The following is a 17,546-nucleotide window of genomic DNA, read 5'->3' on the forward strand; positions in this document are numbered from 1 at the left end:
ATCTGACTCTTAAGACCCGAAGATGAGAAATTGTCGCAACAAATAGAACTCGAGTGAAATACACCAAGAGGTAATTAACATAGAGTAACGAAATTTTGGGAATGCATTTGTTCAGGTGACATATTTAATGGATTACCTTGCAAGATCACAGGTAAATATACGCGCGGGAAAAGACATTGTAAATGTGAAACTATGGTACTTTAATAACCGGTGTAACCGCCAGAATGTTGACTGCAAACATGCTAACGCGCCGGATGTTAGTTTGTGGGATGGAGTTCCATGCCTGTTGCTCTTGGTCGGTGAATACAGCGACTGTTAATGCGGCTTGTGGATGACCTCGCTGTAGTTATGTCCGATGATGTCCCATATGTGCTCTGCTGGAGACAGATCTTGTCAGGGAGCAGTCAAAGCTACACTCTGTAGAGCATGTTAGATTACGGCAGCGGTATGTGGGCGAGCGTTATCCTGTTGGAAAACACTCCCTGGAAAACCGTTCATGAATGGCAGCACAACAGGTCGAATCAACAGGTGACGTACAAATTTGCAGTCAGGATGTGTGTGATAACCACGAGAGAGCTCCTGCCGGCATACAAAATTGTAGCCCAAATCATAACTCCACGTATAGGTCCAGTTTGTCTAGACGGAAGACATATTGTTTGCATGTACCCAGCTGGCGTTCTTCTAACCAACATACGGCCATCACTAGCACCGAGCCAGAACTAGCTTTCATCAGAAAACACAACGGAAATACACTCTGCTCTCAAATGAGATCTCGCTTAACGTCATTAAAGTCGCAAGTGGCGGTGGTTTGGGGTCAACGGAATGTTCGCTACAGAGCATCCGACACGGATCTGTCCTTGAAGTAGCCGATTTGTAACGTTTCGTTCTGTCTCTTTGGTGCTGACTGCTGTTCGAATTGTTGCTGCAGATGCAGTATTATGTGCAACAGCCATACGCCGATAATTATATTATAGTTTTAATCTGCCTATTCTTTTGGGCTATCATGTACTTATGAATGGCAATGTTCTCAACATTCAAACATGTTGATTACCTTGTATTAATTTGTTTCTGATCTGTGTTAACGGAATTTCTAAACAAAGGGATGTGTTTCAGCCCTCTAGATTTACGATATTACTGTTGAAAATTTTGATGATTGCTGTTTTTAGGTCAGACTATTCGTTCAAAATAATGTTAAGATGTTTTTGCAAATATGTGAAAATTCCTATTTCTTCCTAAATGTTTATCAGATTGCCGTTTCCGTCAGCGCGTAGCTTAGGAATGCTAGGCGACTCAGGGACAAGTACGCACACTGGTTAATCGTCTGGCTCTGTCAGGTTGTGGCTAGCACTGTGATAGGTGCAGACCTGATCCTCTGATGTCACAATCCAAGAGGGCGGCAAGTGACAGCACTCTTACCTATCCCATGACAAGCCACGCTTTCCCCACCTTCTTTCCCTTCCTCTCTCCAGTTAACAACAGCGTAGTATTAAAATGAACATTTTGTCACAGTGTAGTATAAATAGCTCGCATGAAAATAAAACACGCAGTCACAAGGCAGTCCCAGAGAAGCCATACTGACAATGCTCAAAAGTATTCGAATGACCTAAAACTGTAGAATTTCCATGTCTAAAATTTGCCAGTTGAACACACACACACACACACACACACACACACACACACACACACACTCACACTCACACTCTCTCTCACACACACACACACAGCCATCAAAAAGGTGCCTGAAACATGTTCAAGAAACTCTCAAATTAAGTACTAAAGCACTATTTTTGTCTCTAAGTAGTTATAAAACGTATGTGGCTAAGAAATATCGTTATTCGGGCCTACGCTTTGTAAATCAAATACTTCAAATTTAAATTGTTCTATAATGTGTGTCAAGGGTTTCAATGTTAATTGAATGACAGAAGTGTCTGCAGAAATACATCAACCAGAAAAAATGCAATGTTTATGTTAAGTGGCACAATTTTATTTTCCGCCTACTCTCATATCCGTCAAATTGCTGCCTAAAACATAATTGTGAACTCTCAGATGAAGTGCCCCAATGCTATTTTCATGCCTAAGTTCTTAAAAAAAACACAAGTGAATGAAAAATATTATCCTAAGCAGGTAACTTTATGGCATGCACTTTCTATCAGGACCAGTGGGTCTTCAAACTAAATATTTTCACATCTAAGTAGTTCTGCTTTGCTTGTCAAGTGTTATAATGGTATTACCATGGCTAAAATGCGAAAAGGGTATCAAAATTTCAATTTGAGGCAATGTTAATCGTGGTTCGTAGAACAAGCTGACATCACCTGATGGTTTTAAAATTTTTACCGCAAAGTTTCACCTTAGGAGGCAACAGAAAAGTACAGCGATAACACTTATAAATAAAAATGTAAATGTCGTGTGATAGCAGTTATTGTTTTACTACAAAAGAGTCAGGATTACTCAAGCTTTTGTACAATAACAACATTCGAGAAAGGTTGCAATGTTTACCGAACACAGCTATGGTTCTCTCTAAAACGTTTGCCGACTGTATTTCTCATAATAAAGTAATAAATAATACGAAAATGTCTAATCAAAATATCTGATGTAAAAACACATTCAACATCGACAAAAGACAAATGAACTGGCCAAACAAGTTTTTAGGAAGGATGAAAGAAGGTGTTTTGATGACACATTTATTACGATATAGCACTTAAACTGTATATTTTCATAATACGAAAGGACAAGGTCCTAATGCAACGTGTTTATATTCAGCATACCATGACCAAAGATTATTATGGAACAGTTTGTCGAACAGGTTGTCAGGGGATTAATACATAATTTCCACAAGACACATAGTCTTTATTTTACACTTTTTATTGGAACGTGCTTCGCAACGAGGGTTAAAGACGAACCGCTCTTTACCGTTGCCTTTTACGGTTTCGTATCTTCGTTCATAAAAAGGGGGGGACCCTTGAAGGATCACTTTGTCAACAAATTCGTTTTTCCTAGTCAAGAAGTTGACTATAAATTAATCCTGTGGAGACAAGCGGAGACATGTTCGGAAGAACAGACACCATGGTCGATCACGACAGCCGTGAAGAATCGAATTTCAGTGAATTACAAACATCAGCTGTGTACCGGACGTTGATAAAAATCGGCGGCAGGAGTTGAAAATGTGTGCCTTACCGGGATCTCCTGCTTCCTAGGGAGGTGCTCTAGCTCGTTTTTTTCAGTTTTTTTTATTGCAGAGGGCAGTTAACCCTCTGAGCGACCTTGCCGCCTAACTCCAAAGCCACCAAGGACACAGGAATCTGCGCGGCTGCACGGACTTACCGCGAGCGTGCCCCCACAGCATTCTCAACTTACTCCAGACACTACGAGAGTAGTGCTCTCTGCCCATTAATCTCAATGCTCGTGGCAAATCCTGCTCCCACATGAGTTCAAGACTATGCGTGCATCTGCCACGAGCCTTAAGGTTAATGGGCAGGGAGCACTACTTTCGTAGTGTGTGCAGTAAGAGTAAGTTGAGAATCTGAGTGTGTTTGGGGTGGGGGGGGGGGGGGAGCTTGGGATAAGTTCGCGCTACCGACTTGTTTCTGAGTACTCGGTGGCTTAGGGGTTATAGCGCATGCATTGTAAGCAGCAGACCCAGGGCTCGAATCCCAGTCGGGCACACATTTTTCAACTCTCCCCGTTGATATCTATCAGTGTTGCATACACAGCTGATGTTTGTAATTCATTGAAATTTCATTCAATTCTGTGACTGACGTAAACGTCCGAAAATACTACTGCCATAGAGTTAAAGAAACCTAAGAGTGCCATATGTTGGGTCTTTGGTGAACTAACAATGCCATATATTGGTTTTTGCTGTAGTACGCAGTCACTAAGATAAACATCCGAATTAATAAGCTGAGCAGAATCCTACAACTTTAAATTACGATATCCTTTTTTTTCGTAATCCGTTTTTGATTAAATGAAGCCTATACGTTGTCCCAAGACACATGCAGGCTACCTGTGAAAACCCCATGAAAATCGTATGTAGTTTTCAAGATTTGCGTTTTCAAACAGAGACGACAATTTTCAATTTTATTAGTTCTACAGAAGGTATAGACATATATGTTGTCAGTATTGTAGTAAGCTACTTTGCCCATTACCTTACAGTTTTCACCCCTTTTAATGAAATTTTTTCTGTTATCACGTGATCGATCTCGTTTTGCTTTGGTTTATTCTTTGTTTGTGCGACTACATCCTTTTCGGTACTCCAGTGAGAAACTATCGACTTTGGACATCTGTAATTTATCGCATTATTGGTTTTACTGACATAATTTGCTAATATGATCGTCTGTAGAGTCTCCAGTTGTACTTTACATATCATGTGAGATAAGCGTTCTTGCACAGGCTTCAGTTATCGAACTGCATCTCCCTCCTACCATTCGGTGTCCTTTCAAAACGAAGCGCCGCACCCCCTACCCCCCTCCACTACAGTGCCATCTATGGACACACAGCAGCAGGCCTAATTATTTTGTGCTTTTGTGCGTATGCTACTCTGTACACTCATAAACAAATACACCTTCTTACACAGTGGGCTTCATTTTTTATGTCGAACAGATTCTTACAGAACTAAATTAAAGTAGCTTCCCTGATCAAGATTTCTTGAGATTCCCCTTGATTATGTGTTAATTGCTGGGATTTATAACCCCCTCCTTAATACTCCCAATTGAGGCTTCCTCTGCGCCACTACGAGATTGCGAGGTATTTGGCTGAACGTGAGTCATTATTCGAACAGCCCACTGCTTATAGACAATGAAAAGTATATTCAAATACGTGTGGGAAGCAGCTGTTGTGATGAAATGAAGACACTTGCCGGCAAGCGACAGTAATGGTGATAACCACCAATTCAGTCTTAGTGTTGGTACCCAAAATAACATCATAGGAGGATTGTTTACACACATCTTAGTGGATAGAGTTCCCACTTCGGTAGAGCCTACACCGTAAAAGCACCAGATAATGTATGATATCGACCTCGGTTGCCGAATGGTGACCGTCGCTGCTTTCGTTACTGAAAGACCCAAGTTCGATTACCAGGACCTCCTAAGATGTTTTACGAGATTCAGAAGTGTTGTACGGGGTCCACTCAGGCCTTGTAAGTCCCAATGAAGAGCTACTTGAATAAAGAAGACGGGACATTATCAGGATTCTTGTACTGGCAATATAGGCTGAAAGGATTATCGAGATGCAGTTCACATCTCACACTGTCAGGGATCACTCCTTGTATTGCTTTGTAAGCAGCAGTCGGCCAGCTGGAACAGGGCTAAGGCGTGTTGCATGAGTGGTTTTTAGATTATGATGATATCTGGGAAGTAACCTCAATATGGTGAACTTAATGAGGGAACATTCTGGGCCATAGCTTGAGAATAAATATAAGACGTATTGTTACTCATGTATTGTTATCTGTTTTCAGGAAGGGTCAGCATAACGCTGAACCACGAGTTTTGCATACCGAAGAACGATTCAGAGGAGAATAAAGACGCTGCCGACAGATGCAATCAGTTCGAAGTAAGTTGAAGGCTGAACATGTTTGATAGCTAATTATCTAACACTATAATCCTAAGCACTGTATGAGAACGTGAAGTGTTGAACCTTTATAAGAAATGCAAAAATCTATTTTAATGCTTACGCCGTTAATTTCTAGAATTTCACTCTTATATTCATTCATTGTACACAAACCAAATATCGACACTTTGTGGGTATTGTTTGAGAGTTTAACAGTCGGTGTCCTAATACTGAAAAGAGGAGCGCAATTCCAAGTTTTTCTACTTAAGATGTGTCGGATCTCGAACTTCACAACATGCTGTTGCAAGTGAAACTTCACAGTGACCCAGTAGTACCTATGTTCTAGTTCGAATGACATCTTCCTTGATAATGTACTGGGATAGGACATAATAATAAGAATCCCTAGTGAAGAGAAACAACTGAATCCCAGTTCGGTTTTACAACCTGTACTCTGCATCATTGGTCCTTTACTTAGCTTACATTTACAACGAATCTGGAGCCCAGTGTAAAGTTCCAAGCGACTAGGGAAAAAAGCGCAATTGACTCCTGTATATAAGAAGGGTAGCACAATGGATCCGCAAAATTACAGACCAATGTCCTCAACATCGGCTTGATACAGATTTCTTGAAAATATTCTCTGTTCGAAACACAATAAATTTATTTGAGAGGAAAAAGTGTTTGTCCACTTTAGATTTTCAGAAAACGACATTTTTGCGAAACTAAGCTTGTACTTTTCTCACATGATATCCTTCGAACAATGAATGAAGGTCAGCAGGCGAATTCCACATTCTTAGAGTTCCGTAAAGCATTTGACACGATGCCGCACTGCGGACTGCTAAAGAAGGTGCAAGCATAGAGAATAGCGCTTCGAAGACTTTACAAGCAACAGAACCCAGTATACTATATACGAACAGCCGAAGTTCGTCAGTGACAATGATATTGTCAAGAGTGCCTCTGGGAGGTCTGATAGAGCAGCTGTTAATTTTATTTGTATATACATAAATGAACTGGCGGACAGGGTAGGCAACTGCCTGCGGCTCTTTACTGATGACGCTGTGATGCACTGGAGAGTGTCGTCGTTGAGTGACTATCGGAGGATACAAGAGGACTTAGAAAAACATTTCTAGTTCCTATGATGAATGGCAGCTAGCTCTCAATGTAGAAAAATGTAAGTTAACGCAGATGAGTAGGAAAACAATCCGATAATGTTCGAGTATAATATTAGTAGTGTGCTGCCTAACACAGTCACGTCGATTATATTCCTAGGGGTAACGTTGCAAAGCAGTATGAAATGGAACGAGCATGTAAGGACTGTAGTAGAGAAGGCGAGTGGTCGACTTCGGTTTATTGGCAGAATTTTAGGAAAGTGTGGTTCATCCGTAAAGGAAACAGCAAATAGGACACTTGTGGGAATCATTGTTGAGTGCTACTCGAGTGTTTGGGATCACCACCAGGTCGAATTAAAGGAAGACATCGAAGTAGTTCAGAGGCGGTCTTCTAGGTTTATTACCGGTAGTTTCGAACAACAACGTATTACAGAGATGCTTTGGAAATCACTAGACGGAAGGCGACGTTCTTTTCGAGAAGCACTATTGAGAAAATTTAGAGAATCGGCATTTGAGACTAATATGATTACTAAGTCTTTCGCGACAGAGTCCTTGCATAAAAACTTCTCGGTTTACTTGCCGCGTCAAATTTTAATCTGGCCACATGGCAATGAGGCACTGCAGCAGTTTGTTGATCATTTGAATGGTATAAATCAGAACATACGATTTACAGTGGACGTGGAGAAGGATGGGATGTTACCCTTCTTAGACGTGCTGATGGAGCGAAAATCAGATGGACGTCTCGGACATTCTGTGTACAGAAAACTGACGCATACAGATTTATATCTAAACGCACGTAATTTTCACCACCCAGCTCAGAAGAGAGCTACGCTGAATACCTTGGTACACAGAGCAAGGTCTGTTTCGGACAAGGATCATCTCGGCTCCGAGATTAACCATCTGACGATGGTATTCAGAAAAAATGGATATTCCGATCGTGATATCAGATCTGCTCTGGCGAAGAAACCTACGAAGGACGCTGTTCGAACAGATGAAGAGAACCAACACATCGCGCGGCTACCATTCCGCGGTGCAACGACCAGCAAGATCGGCAGAGTCCTGAGCCGGCAGGGAATCAGACCAGTCTTCCGGCCACCCAGAAAGATTAATAAAATGTTGCGACCCGTGAAAGATAATCTCAGCCTGAGAGTGCCGGGAATTTACAGCATTCCTTGCGAGTGTGGCAGAAATTATGTGGGCCAGTCTATAAGAACTGTTGCCGATCGCCTTGTGGAACATCAGCGTCACCTGAAAAACAGGTATCTAGAAAAGTCTGAGGTGGTTGAGCACAGTTTGTTAAATAAACATAAGATTTTATTCTATGAAACAAGACTACTTGCCCACGCTTCAAACTATTGGGACTCTGTCATCAGGGAAGCAGTTGCAATTAGACTCTGTGAAAATAATTTCAACAGAGACTCCGGTTATGCAATCAGCAATACATGGAAGCGCGCAATTGATAAAGAAAGAGCGCAGAGGGAGACTTCTTACATTCCTCGCAGTTCTCCGCCTGTTGGGATGGATGGCGCTGCAAGAAACGCTGGATAAAGGGCGCAAACAAAATCTTTGGATATAGAGGCCACCACCTCGGTACGCGCCGTTTTCACCGTCACGTCATCCAGCCAATGAGAAGCTGTCTACTGCTCAAATAAGCGGAAGCCTCACCGGTCCACGATAGTCAGTTTTACCCCTGACGAAGATGACAGAGGTAGTCATCGAAAGCTTGGGATGTTATCCAAATTTGACGCGCCAAGTAAACCGAGAACTTTTTATGCAAGGCATTTGAGACTGACAGCAAAACGGTTCTACTGCCGCCAATGTACGTTTTGTGCAAGGGCCATGAAGATTAAAGAGACTAGGGCTCGTACGAAGGCTCTGTTTTCGAGTGGAACAGGAAAGGAAAATACTGGTAGTGGTACAGGGTAAATTCCGTCACACACCAATGGTGCCTTGCGGAGTATGTATGTGAATGTACATGTGGAACAATGGAAACGTGTCGAATGTTCAGATTAATTACGTTTCATCTAATTTTTTGGAGCCATTTCCGTCAGATCACCGAAGTTCAGCGCTTTCGGGCTTGGCTAGCACTTGGATGAGTGACCGTCCAGGCTTATCAACCGCTGTTGGCAAGGGGGGTGTACTTTGTGCTTGTGAGGTCAATTGAAGCGCTACTTCACTGAGAAGTGGTGGCTACGGTCACGAAAACTGACAACTGCTACGATATCGGTGTTCTGACCACGTGCCTCTCCAGCGCCACGTCCAGTGACACTACCGTCAGAGGATGACATGGCTGTCGGTCGGTACCGTTGAGCCATATGAGACCTGTTCGGACGGAGAGATTAGAGAGTGCTACTTCGCGGATGTGACACGTCTTAGAGCCAGCTGCATCTTCCCTCAGCCTGAGGTCTTATTACAAAAAGGTAAGGGTTATTCCAAAATCTTTGCATCATACGTCTAGGCGTGACAGACCACGTCATGAGGAACAATTTTTGTTTGAGAGAAAACGCTCGCTGACGCTTCCCGGCGACGCAAGACGTTTCTTAGTTCTCGACAATCGTGGGACGACGAGATATCACCGAAGCAGCATGGTCTACTAACCTGATGTGCTATGAACTGTTCCTCAGTAAATTGATATTGCAATTTATAACAAGAAAATCCTAAAAAGGTATGTCTGTAAGCGGAGAAGGATATTTTAGAAGTGAATCAGGACCTGCACCTTTCGGACGAAGCATCACGTCTGACAAAATGGTCACAAAGAAAAAATTCGAAAAGTTTGAGCCAGTACAGAGACATACCGATAGTCATTCTTTCCACGCGCTCTTCGCTAATAAAATAAGGAAGTGGGACTTGGGGAGTATTAATATATATTTACAGTGTCTGGAAAACAGACCTTCCGTATTTCAGAAGGTTAATATAAGCAAATAAAAAAATACATAGAAAATACTTTGATTAGTGAACAACAATGCTATACCATTTTACATTATTAACTGGTTTTAAAAACTATGTCTTGTAAATGGCGTCCTCCAATGCTGCTATACTGACAGATTCTTCCAGGAAGTTGTCCGTAGTTCTTCGTATCACTTCCGGTAGAATGGCAGACACTTCCTGGGTAATTTGCTCCTTCAGAGTTTGCAAGGTTGTGCGGCGATATTTGTTCACTTCAGCCCTCACGTGTTTCCACAGAAAAAAACGACAAGGCGATAATCCGGGTGACCTTGGTAACCGGACGATTTCTCCACGCAAAGAGGGAAGACGTCCAGGAAACAAATATCTGAAAATTTCTAGAGGACGCCGAGAAATGTGAGCTTGGCTTCGTGTTGCTGGAGCCAGACTTCTCCCTTTTCCTGGTCCCCAAATTACTGATTTATTTTAGGACGGATGAAGGTCTCTTATCAGATGACAGTAGCCATATGAATTAACCTACCTTTACGTCATCTTCTGTGAATGAAACACGAACCCCTCGTATCAAATTCAGAAACGGCATACAAAACTCTCACAGATTGCTGCGAAGTGGTTGTTGGTGAAGTCCTTGAGAGTTTTCTGCTGTCCAGTATCAGAAATTTTGTTTGTTTCCAGTACCTGAGAAGTGCAAGTGGGTTTCATCAAGGTAAGTCAGAACAGTACGAGGAGGAATGGGTCGAAGAATTTCCTCGCACGAAGCTCTGCGAGTTTCAAAATCTCCCCCTCTTGGTTTTTGGGTAATCATTTTGTCAAGACCTCTGTTCAAATGTTTATGGTAAGATCTTATGGGACAAAACTGCTGAGGTCATCGGTCCCTAAGCGTACGCACTACTTTATCTAACTTAAACTAATTTACGCTAAGGACAACACACTCATGCACGCCCGAGGGAGGACTCGAACCTCCGACAGGGAAAGCCGCTTCAAATCTTCAAATGTGTGTGAATTCCTAAGGGACCAAACTGCTGAGGTTTGCAGCACCTATACTTACACACTACTTGAACTAACTTATTTTAAGAGCAACACACACACACACACACACACACACACACACACACACGCACACACGCACATGCCCGTGGGAGGACTCGAGCCTCCGGCGGGAGGGGCGGCGCAATCCGTGGCATGGCGCCTCTAATCTGTGCAACATTCTCCTTACATTCCTATGATTATCCCAGGGCATCTGCATGTTTACGTGATGAACGCTTCCAAGGTTGCTGGACGGAAGCTCTCCGGCGTTGTTAAAGTCCTAAGTCAGCCAGTAGATTTTCCTTTTACTAAAGAACCTCGTCCTCTAAATACATTAGCAGTATTCGCAGTTACGAATGTGTACAAGCTTCAGCTGTATAATGGAATGACGACAATGAAAATTAATGCCGGACCGGGACTCGAACCCGGATTTCCCGCTTATCACGAGCGGTGGCTATCCGAGCACGACTCACGGCGAGACCGAAACTTCCATTTGTCTTCAGTCATGAGTCTACATCCTGTACTTGTATATCCAATATGTACACTACTGGCCATTAAAATTGCTACACCACGAAGATGACGTGCTACAGACGCGAAATTTAACCGACAGGAAAAAAATGCTGTGATATGCAAATGATTAGCTTTTCAGAGCATTCACACAAGGTTGGTGCGGTGGCGACACCAACAACGTGCTGACATGAGGAAAGTTTCCAACCTATTTGTCATACACAAACAGCAGTTGATAGGCGTTGCCTGGTGAAACGTTGTTGTGTTGCGTCGTCTAAGGAGGAGAATGCATGCCATCACGTTTCCGACTTTGACAAAGGTCGGATTGTAGTCTATCGCGATTGCGGTTTATCGTGTCGCGACATTGCTGCTCGCGTTGGTCGAGATCCAATGACTGTTAGCAGAATATGGAATCGGTGGGTTCAGTAGGGTAATAGGGACGCCTTGTTGGATCCCAACGGCCTTATATCATTAGCAGTCGAGATGACAGGCATCTTATCCGCATGGCTGTAACGGATCGTGCAACCACGTCTCGATCCCTGAGTCAACAGATGGGTACGTTTGCAAGACAACAACCATCTGCACGAACAGTCCGACGACGTTTGCAAGAGCATGGACTATCAGCTCGGAGACCATGGTTGCGGTTACCCTGCATCACAGACAGGAGCGCCTGCGATGGTGTACTCATCGACGAACCAGGGTGGACGAATGACAAAACGTCATTTTTTCGGATGAATCCAGGTTCTGTTTACAGCACCATGACGGTCGCATCCGTTTTTGCGACATGGTGGTGAACGCACTTTGGAAGTGTGTATTCGTCATCGCCATACTGGCATATCACCCGGCGTGATGGTATGGGACGCCATTGGTTACACGTCTCGGTCACCTCTTGTAGGCATTGACGGCACTTTTAACAGTGGACGTTACATTTCAGATGTGTTACGAGCCGTGGCTCTACCCTTCATTCGATCCCTGCGAAACCCTACATTTCAGCAGGATAATGCACGACCGCATGTTGCAGGTTCTGTACGGGCCTTTCTGGATACAGAAAATTTTCAACTGCTGCCCTGGCCAGCACATTATCCAGACCTCTCACTAACTGAAAACGCCTGGTCAATGGTGGCCGAGCAACTGGCTCGTCACAATACGCCAATCACTACTCTTGATGAACTGTGGTACCGTGTTGAAGCTGCATGGGCAGCTGTACCTGTACACGCCATCCAAGCTCTGTTTGACTCAATGCACAGGCGTATCAAGGCCGTTATTATGGCCAGAGGTAGTTGTTCTCGGTACTGATTTCTCAGGATCTATGCACCCAAATTGCGTGAAAATGTAAGCATATGCGAGTTCTAGTATAAAATATTTGTCCAATGAATACCCGTTTATCATTTGTATACTTCTTGGTGTAGCAATTTTAATGGCTAGTAGTGTATATTCCTATACCGGGAGGGGGGGGGGGGGGGGGAACACTTTACTTGGGAGTCGCTTGCTCGGTGCTGACGGATAAATACGATATGGCAGTGCCTTCGTTTTTCCGAATTACCATCCGAAGTTCCTTCGGAAATGCATTTCGGAATAACACAGGTGAACCGTGAATTTACTTTCAAAACTTTTCCTTAAGAATTTACTTTATTTACTAGCGATTTATCAAGAAAATTAACACATTTAATCACACTATGTGAACGTGGAAGTAGTTGCCTGGGAGTAACTGATGATATCAAAATGAAATTGATTTTAACAAATGGAAATTTTATTCCTAAAAGCCTTTTTCTTTTTAGAAACAGATTTAAAATTATAATCAGAAAGCACCCTCTAAATATCAAGTTACAATTTATTCAGAGGCAGGAAGAAACAAAGTTTTGAGTGTATGAGCTTTCGGGTTGAGAACCTTACCGCTCTCCTTTGACACTGCCGCAGTCACGACCGCTCACAACAACCTCTGAAAGACTACACAGGTGCAAATCTGCAACACATAAGATTACCTTAAAATAAAAGTTTTAACAATTTACACAAGCACACAAACTATGCACCCCGTAAGAGGGATGGAAATGGTACAAAACACTAAAATTAAAAGATTAACTTGCCACTGAAGGTGCAACTTGATTTTAACTTCTAAGAAAAGTCTAACGGTGGAAGGGTGGCAACTTTATATACTAAAATGACCACTTAAATAAAAGCCCATGAAATGCAATCTTACATAAAACTATACAAGGTTGGCCAAACATGCTCTACAGTACACATATGCCGCCTCTCAAGACGATAGGCAAGATAAAAACGTATTTCAGGAATTAGGCCGTAACACTTGAAGCAATAAATTCGTTAACACACCGAATCCGACAAACATGACAGAGGCAGCTATTAACGTACGGCAGATTCATAGGCCGATAACCGCAGGCTGCTGTAACCGCCCCTAGTCCGCAAGGGAAAAACGGACCACCAAATTCATAAATAACCACCTTCCCGCGGGTGGGCAACGGAGAAGAATGGTGAGACGACCCCGAAACAAAGCGGCTGGTGACCCCACCAAGAAAACAACTAGAATTTAACAAGTAAACGAAACAACATATAACCAATCACTTAACTTCCAATAACTGAGGTTTCTCGCGATGACCTGGCGCAGCACCCCCAAAAGGCTTTCCCGAACCGTCCGGTGCCAGCCGCTTCAACGGGCGCAGGAAGGCGCGCCTATCCCCCGTATCATGGCTTCGCAGCTCGCGCTGGCCAGACCAATGTCGTGGGTTGACTCCTGTTGCTCTCGTGTGGGCCGCGAAGCCACTACCCCTCACTATATGGCGCGGCCCACTGGACTGACGTGGCGACCTCACATCCGCCGACGTTCAAGGCGGACAAGTCATCCTGTGTCCCAGTGCGCGAACGACTAACCGATCGATCAAAATGACAATGACCGTTGCGTGAGCAACTAGAGCAGACTGGCGGCCAAACGCGCAGACTCAGATGCAGGAACTAAGTCCCCGAGCGGGCGACCACTCGATGAGTTCCCTCACTGCGCCACAAATTCGGACGAGAGACTGAGCCCAGACTGACTCCAGACTCACCCAGACTGACCAACTGGCGAGCTCATAGCGTCCCTTAAATGCATGTGAACAGGCAACCTTTCCCCTTTCCCGCCAGAGGGGGACACCAAAGCTGCGATTGCCACAGCGGCGCCACCACCAGAAACGGAGGGCGACTGCTTCACACTACGCGCTGCGGCACGCTCTTCAAAACAGCAATTTTTACCACGGCTCAACAGGCACTGCAATATCGTGTTTATCCGCCAACACCGAGCAAAAGACTTTCAAGTAAAATGTCTCCCCTGTATGGGAATATACATAATGGATGTATGGGCACAGAAAGTACACAGATACTTGGCGACATATGGAAATTTGAGTCTCGTCGTGAGTCTGCTGCTCTGAGAGCCAAATGGCAAGGCGACCGCTCGCGATAAGCGGGAAATCTGGGTTCAACTCACGGACCGGCACAAATTTTTCATTGTCATTCTATTATACAATTGATGGCTGTTAATATTCGCAGTTGCGAGTACATTTAAAGTATTTCATAATGGCTGTAGTTGCCGCAGTGTCTGTTCCTATATGCATGCATGCCCGAAGGAACTTTGCATCGTGTAATTCGGAATGGCACAGGCACTGCAATATCGTATGATGCTCTTTAAGTTTGAGACTCAAACTGGAAAAGCTTTTCTGTCAAGAAGAGAAACATTTCGGCCGAGCTCGAACCGAATGCGAAATGCTCGCTGAGTACTAATAACAGAATCAGCATTATGAATATACTCCTCCTTAACAAACACGCGATGCTCACCTAGACAATGCGTTGTAGCTGCTGGAAACGTCATATAAACCGCTATAGATTGATACCACCTCACCCTCTGTATCCCCACCACAGGTCACACTGCGGCTTCTTCAAATACGGTAGGTCATTTTACCGGACCCTGTAGACACAGCTGATGACTGTATAATAAGTCGTGGACTGTGCGGCTGATTCCGGCGGAGGTTCGAGTCCTCCCTCGGGCATGGGTGTGTGTGTTTGGCCTTAGGATAATTTAGCTTAAGTAGTGTGTAAGCTTAGGGACTGATGACTTTAGCAGTTAAGTGCCATAAGATTCACACACATTTCAATATTTTGACTGTATGATAGGCAACGTGTAAGGCATACGCGCTCCAGCGGGCCACCAACCAGCCGCCCTTCAGGGGCATAACCCAAAACAGAAGACACCTAACGCTGTCGGGAAGTGACAATGAACATTTTGTCTCCAACAAAAGTCGTTCCCCAGAGACTTTGAAACACCCTGTATTTGTATCTGTGAGCAGTGTAGAATGTATCGTACAAATCACAATGCAGTAACTGAGAACAAATTTGCGTGTGTTGTGGCCTGCCGTGTGACGAACAAGTGTTGTTATTCACTGCAGCTCGGCTGGTTCGCGCACCCCATCTACTCGCAGGAGGGTGACTACCCTGAGGTGATGCGGACGCGCATCGATGAGAACAGCGCTGCTGAGGGTCGGCCCTTCTCCAGGCTGCCGTATTTCACCTCAGCGCAGGTTGAATACATCAAGGGTGAGTTCTTTCAGGCCTTCTGCTCCTTTTAATAACCGTAACAACTTTGAGACCTGCATATGTTTCGTAGTTTTGTCGCAAAAGCAATTCCCAGCAAGTAGATTCTTAAATCCTCAACTCCCCTCGATATATTGATACTAATCTTAATTAAAATCTTTAGTTAAAATCTAAACTTACTCAAAAAGGAATACAAACGTCTCAAAATTGAGATCGACAGGAAGTGCAAAATGGCTAAGCAGGACAAATGTGTAAGATAGATACTGCCTACAGGAAAATTAAAAGGACCTTTGGAGAAAAGAGAACCACTTGTATGAATATCAAGAGCTCAGATGGAAACCCAATTCTAAGCAAAGAGGGGAAAGCAGAAAGGTGGAAGGAGTATATAGAAGGTCTTTACAAGGGCGATGTACTTGAGAACAATATTATGGAAATGGAAGAGGATGTAGATGAAGATGAAATGAGAGATATGATACTGCGTGGAAAGTTTGACAGAGCACTGAAAGACCTAAGTCGAAACAAGGCCCCAGGAGTAGACAACATTCCATTAGAACTACTGACAGCCTTGGGAGAGCCTGTCCTGCTAAAACTCTACCATCTGGTGAGACAGGCGAAATACCCTCATACTTCAAGAAGAATATAATAATTCCAATCCCAAAGAAAGCATCTACATCTACATCTACATCCATACTCCGCAAGCCACCTGACGGTGTGTGGCGGAAGGTACCTTGAGTAGCTCTATCGGTTCTCTATCGGCAAGGTTACAGATGTGAAAATTACCGAACAATCAGTTTAATAAGTCACAGATGCAAAATACCAACGCGAATTCTTTACAGACGAATGGAAAAACTGGTAGAAGCCGACCTCGGGGAATATCAGTTTGGATTCTGTAAAAATATTGGAACACGTGAGGCAATGCTGACCCTACGACTTATGATAGAAGATAGTTTGAGGAACGGCAAACCTACGTTTGTAGCATTTGTAGTCTTAGAGAAAGCTTTTGACAATGTTGACTGGGATACTCTCTTTCGAAATCTGAAGGTGGCAGGGGTAAAATACAGGGAGCGAAAGGCTATTTACAATTTATACAGAAACCAGAAGGCAGTTTTAAGAGTCGAAGGAGAGGAGCAGTGGGTGGAAAGGGAGTGAGACAGGGTTGTAGCCTATCCCAGATGTTATTCAATCTGTATATTGAGCAAACAGTAAAGGAAACAAAAGAGAAATTCGGAGTAGATATTAAAATCCATGGAGAAGAAATAAAAACTTTGAGGTTCGCCGATGACATTGTAATTCTGTCAGAGACAGCAGAGGACTTGGAAGAACAGTTGAATGGAATGGACAGTGTCTTGAAAGGAGGATATGAGATGAACATCAACAAAAGAAAAATGAGGATAATGGAATGTAGTCGAATTAAGTCGGGCGATGCTGAAGGAATTAGATTAGGAAATGAGACGCTTAAAGTAGTAAAGGATTTTTGCTGTTGTAAGTAGGCTGTTTAAGTTTTTTATTGGTAACGCCGCCGCCACGTAGCGCTCTGTATGAAAATCACTGGCTGTGCCGTGTGCAGTCTGTGGCTGGTTTGCATTGTTATCTGCCATTGTAGTGTTGGGCAGCGGCAGCTGGATGCTAACAGCGCGTAGCGTTGCGCAGTTGGAGGTGAGCCGCCAGCAGTGGTGGACGTGGGGAGAGAGATGGCGGAGTTTTGAAATTTGTAAGAATTGGTGTCATGAACTGATATATATATTATCTCTATTAAAATCTTTCATTTGCTAACTGTGCCTATCAGTAGTTAGTGACTTCCGTAGTTTGAATCTTTTAGTTAGCTGCCAGTAGTGGCGCTCGCTGTATTGCAGTAGCTTGAGTAACGAAGATTTTTGTGAGGTAAGTGATTTG

The 17,546-nt window shown here is 43.7% G+C and overlaps 1 protein-coding gene across 1 annotated transcript in view; it reads left to right on the forward strand.

The window, feature by feature from the left end:
- LOC126281884 (myrosinase 1-like) overlaps positions 1-17,546 on the forward strand; it is a 121,775-nt gene that overhangs the window by 49,347 nt on the left and 54,882 nt on the right. Inside the window, exons 6-7 of the mRNA XM_049981199.1 lie at positions 5,450-5,544; positions 15,509-15,656. Coding sequence (XP_049837156.1) covers positions 5,450-5,544; positions 15,509-15,656 — 243 coding nt within the window. The remainder of the gene's footprint in view (positions 1-5,449; positions 5,545-15,508; positions 15,657-17,546) is intronic.

The sequence above is a fragment of the Schistocerca gregaria genome, chromosome 7 (genome assembly GCF_023897955.1).
Source record: "Schistocerca gregaria isolate iqSchGreg1 chromosome 7, iqSchGreg1.2, whole genome shotgun sequence".
NCBI classification, from domain to species: Eukaryota; Metazoa; Arthropoda; class Insecta; order Orthoptera; family Acrididae; genus Schistocerca; species Schistocerca gregaria.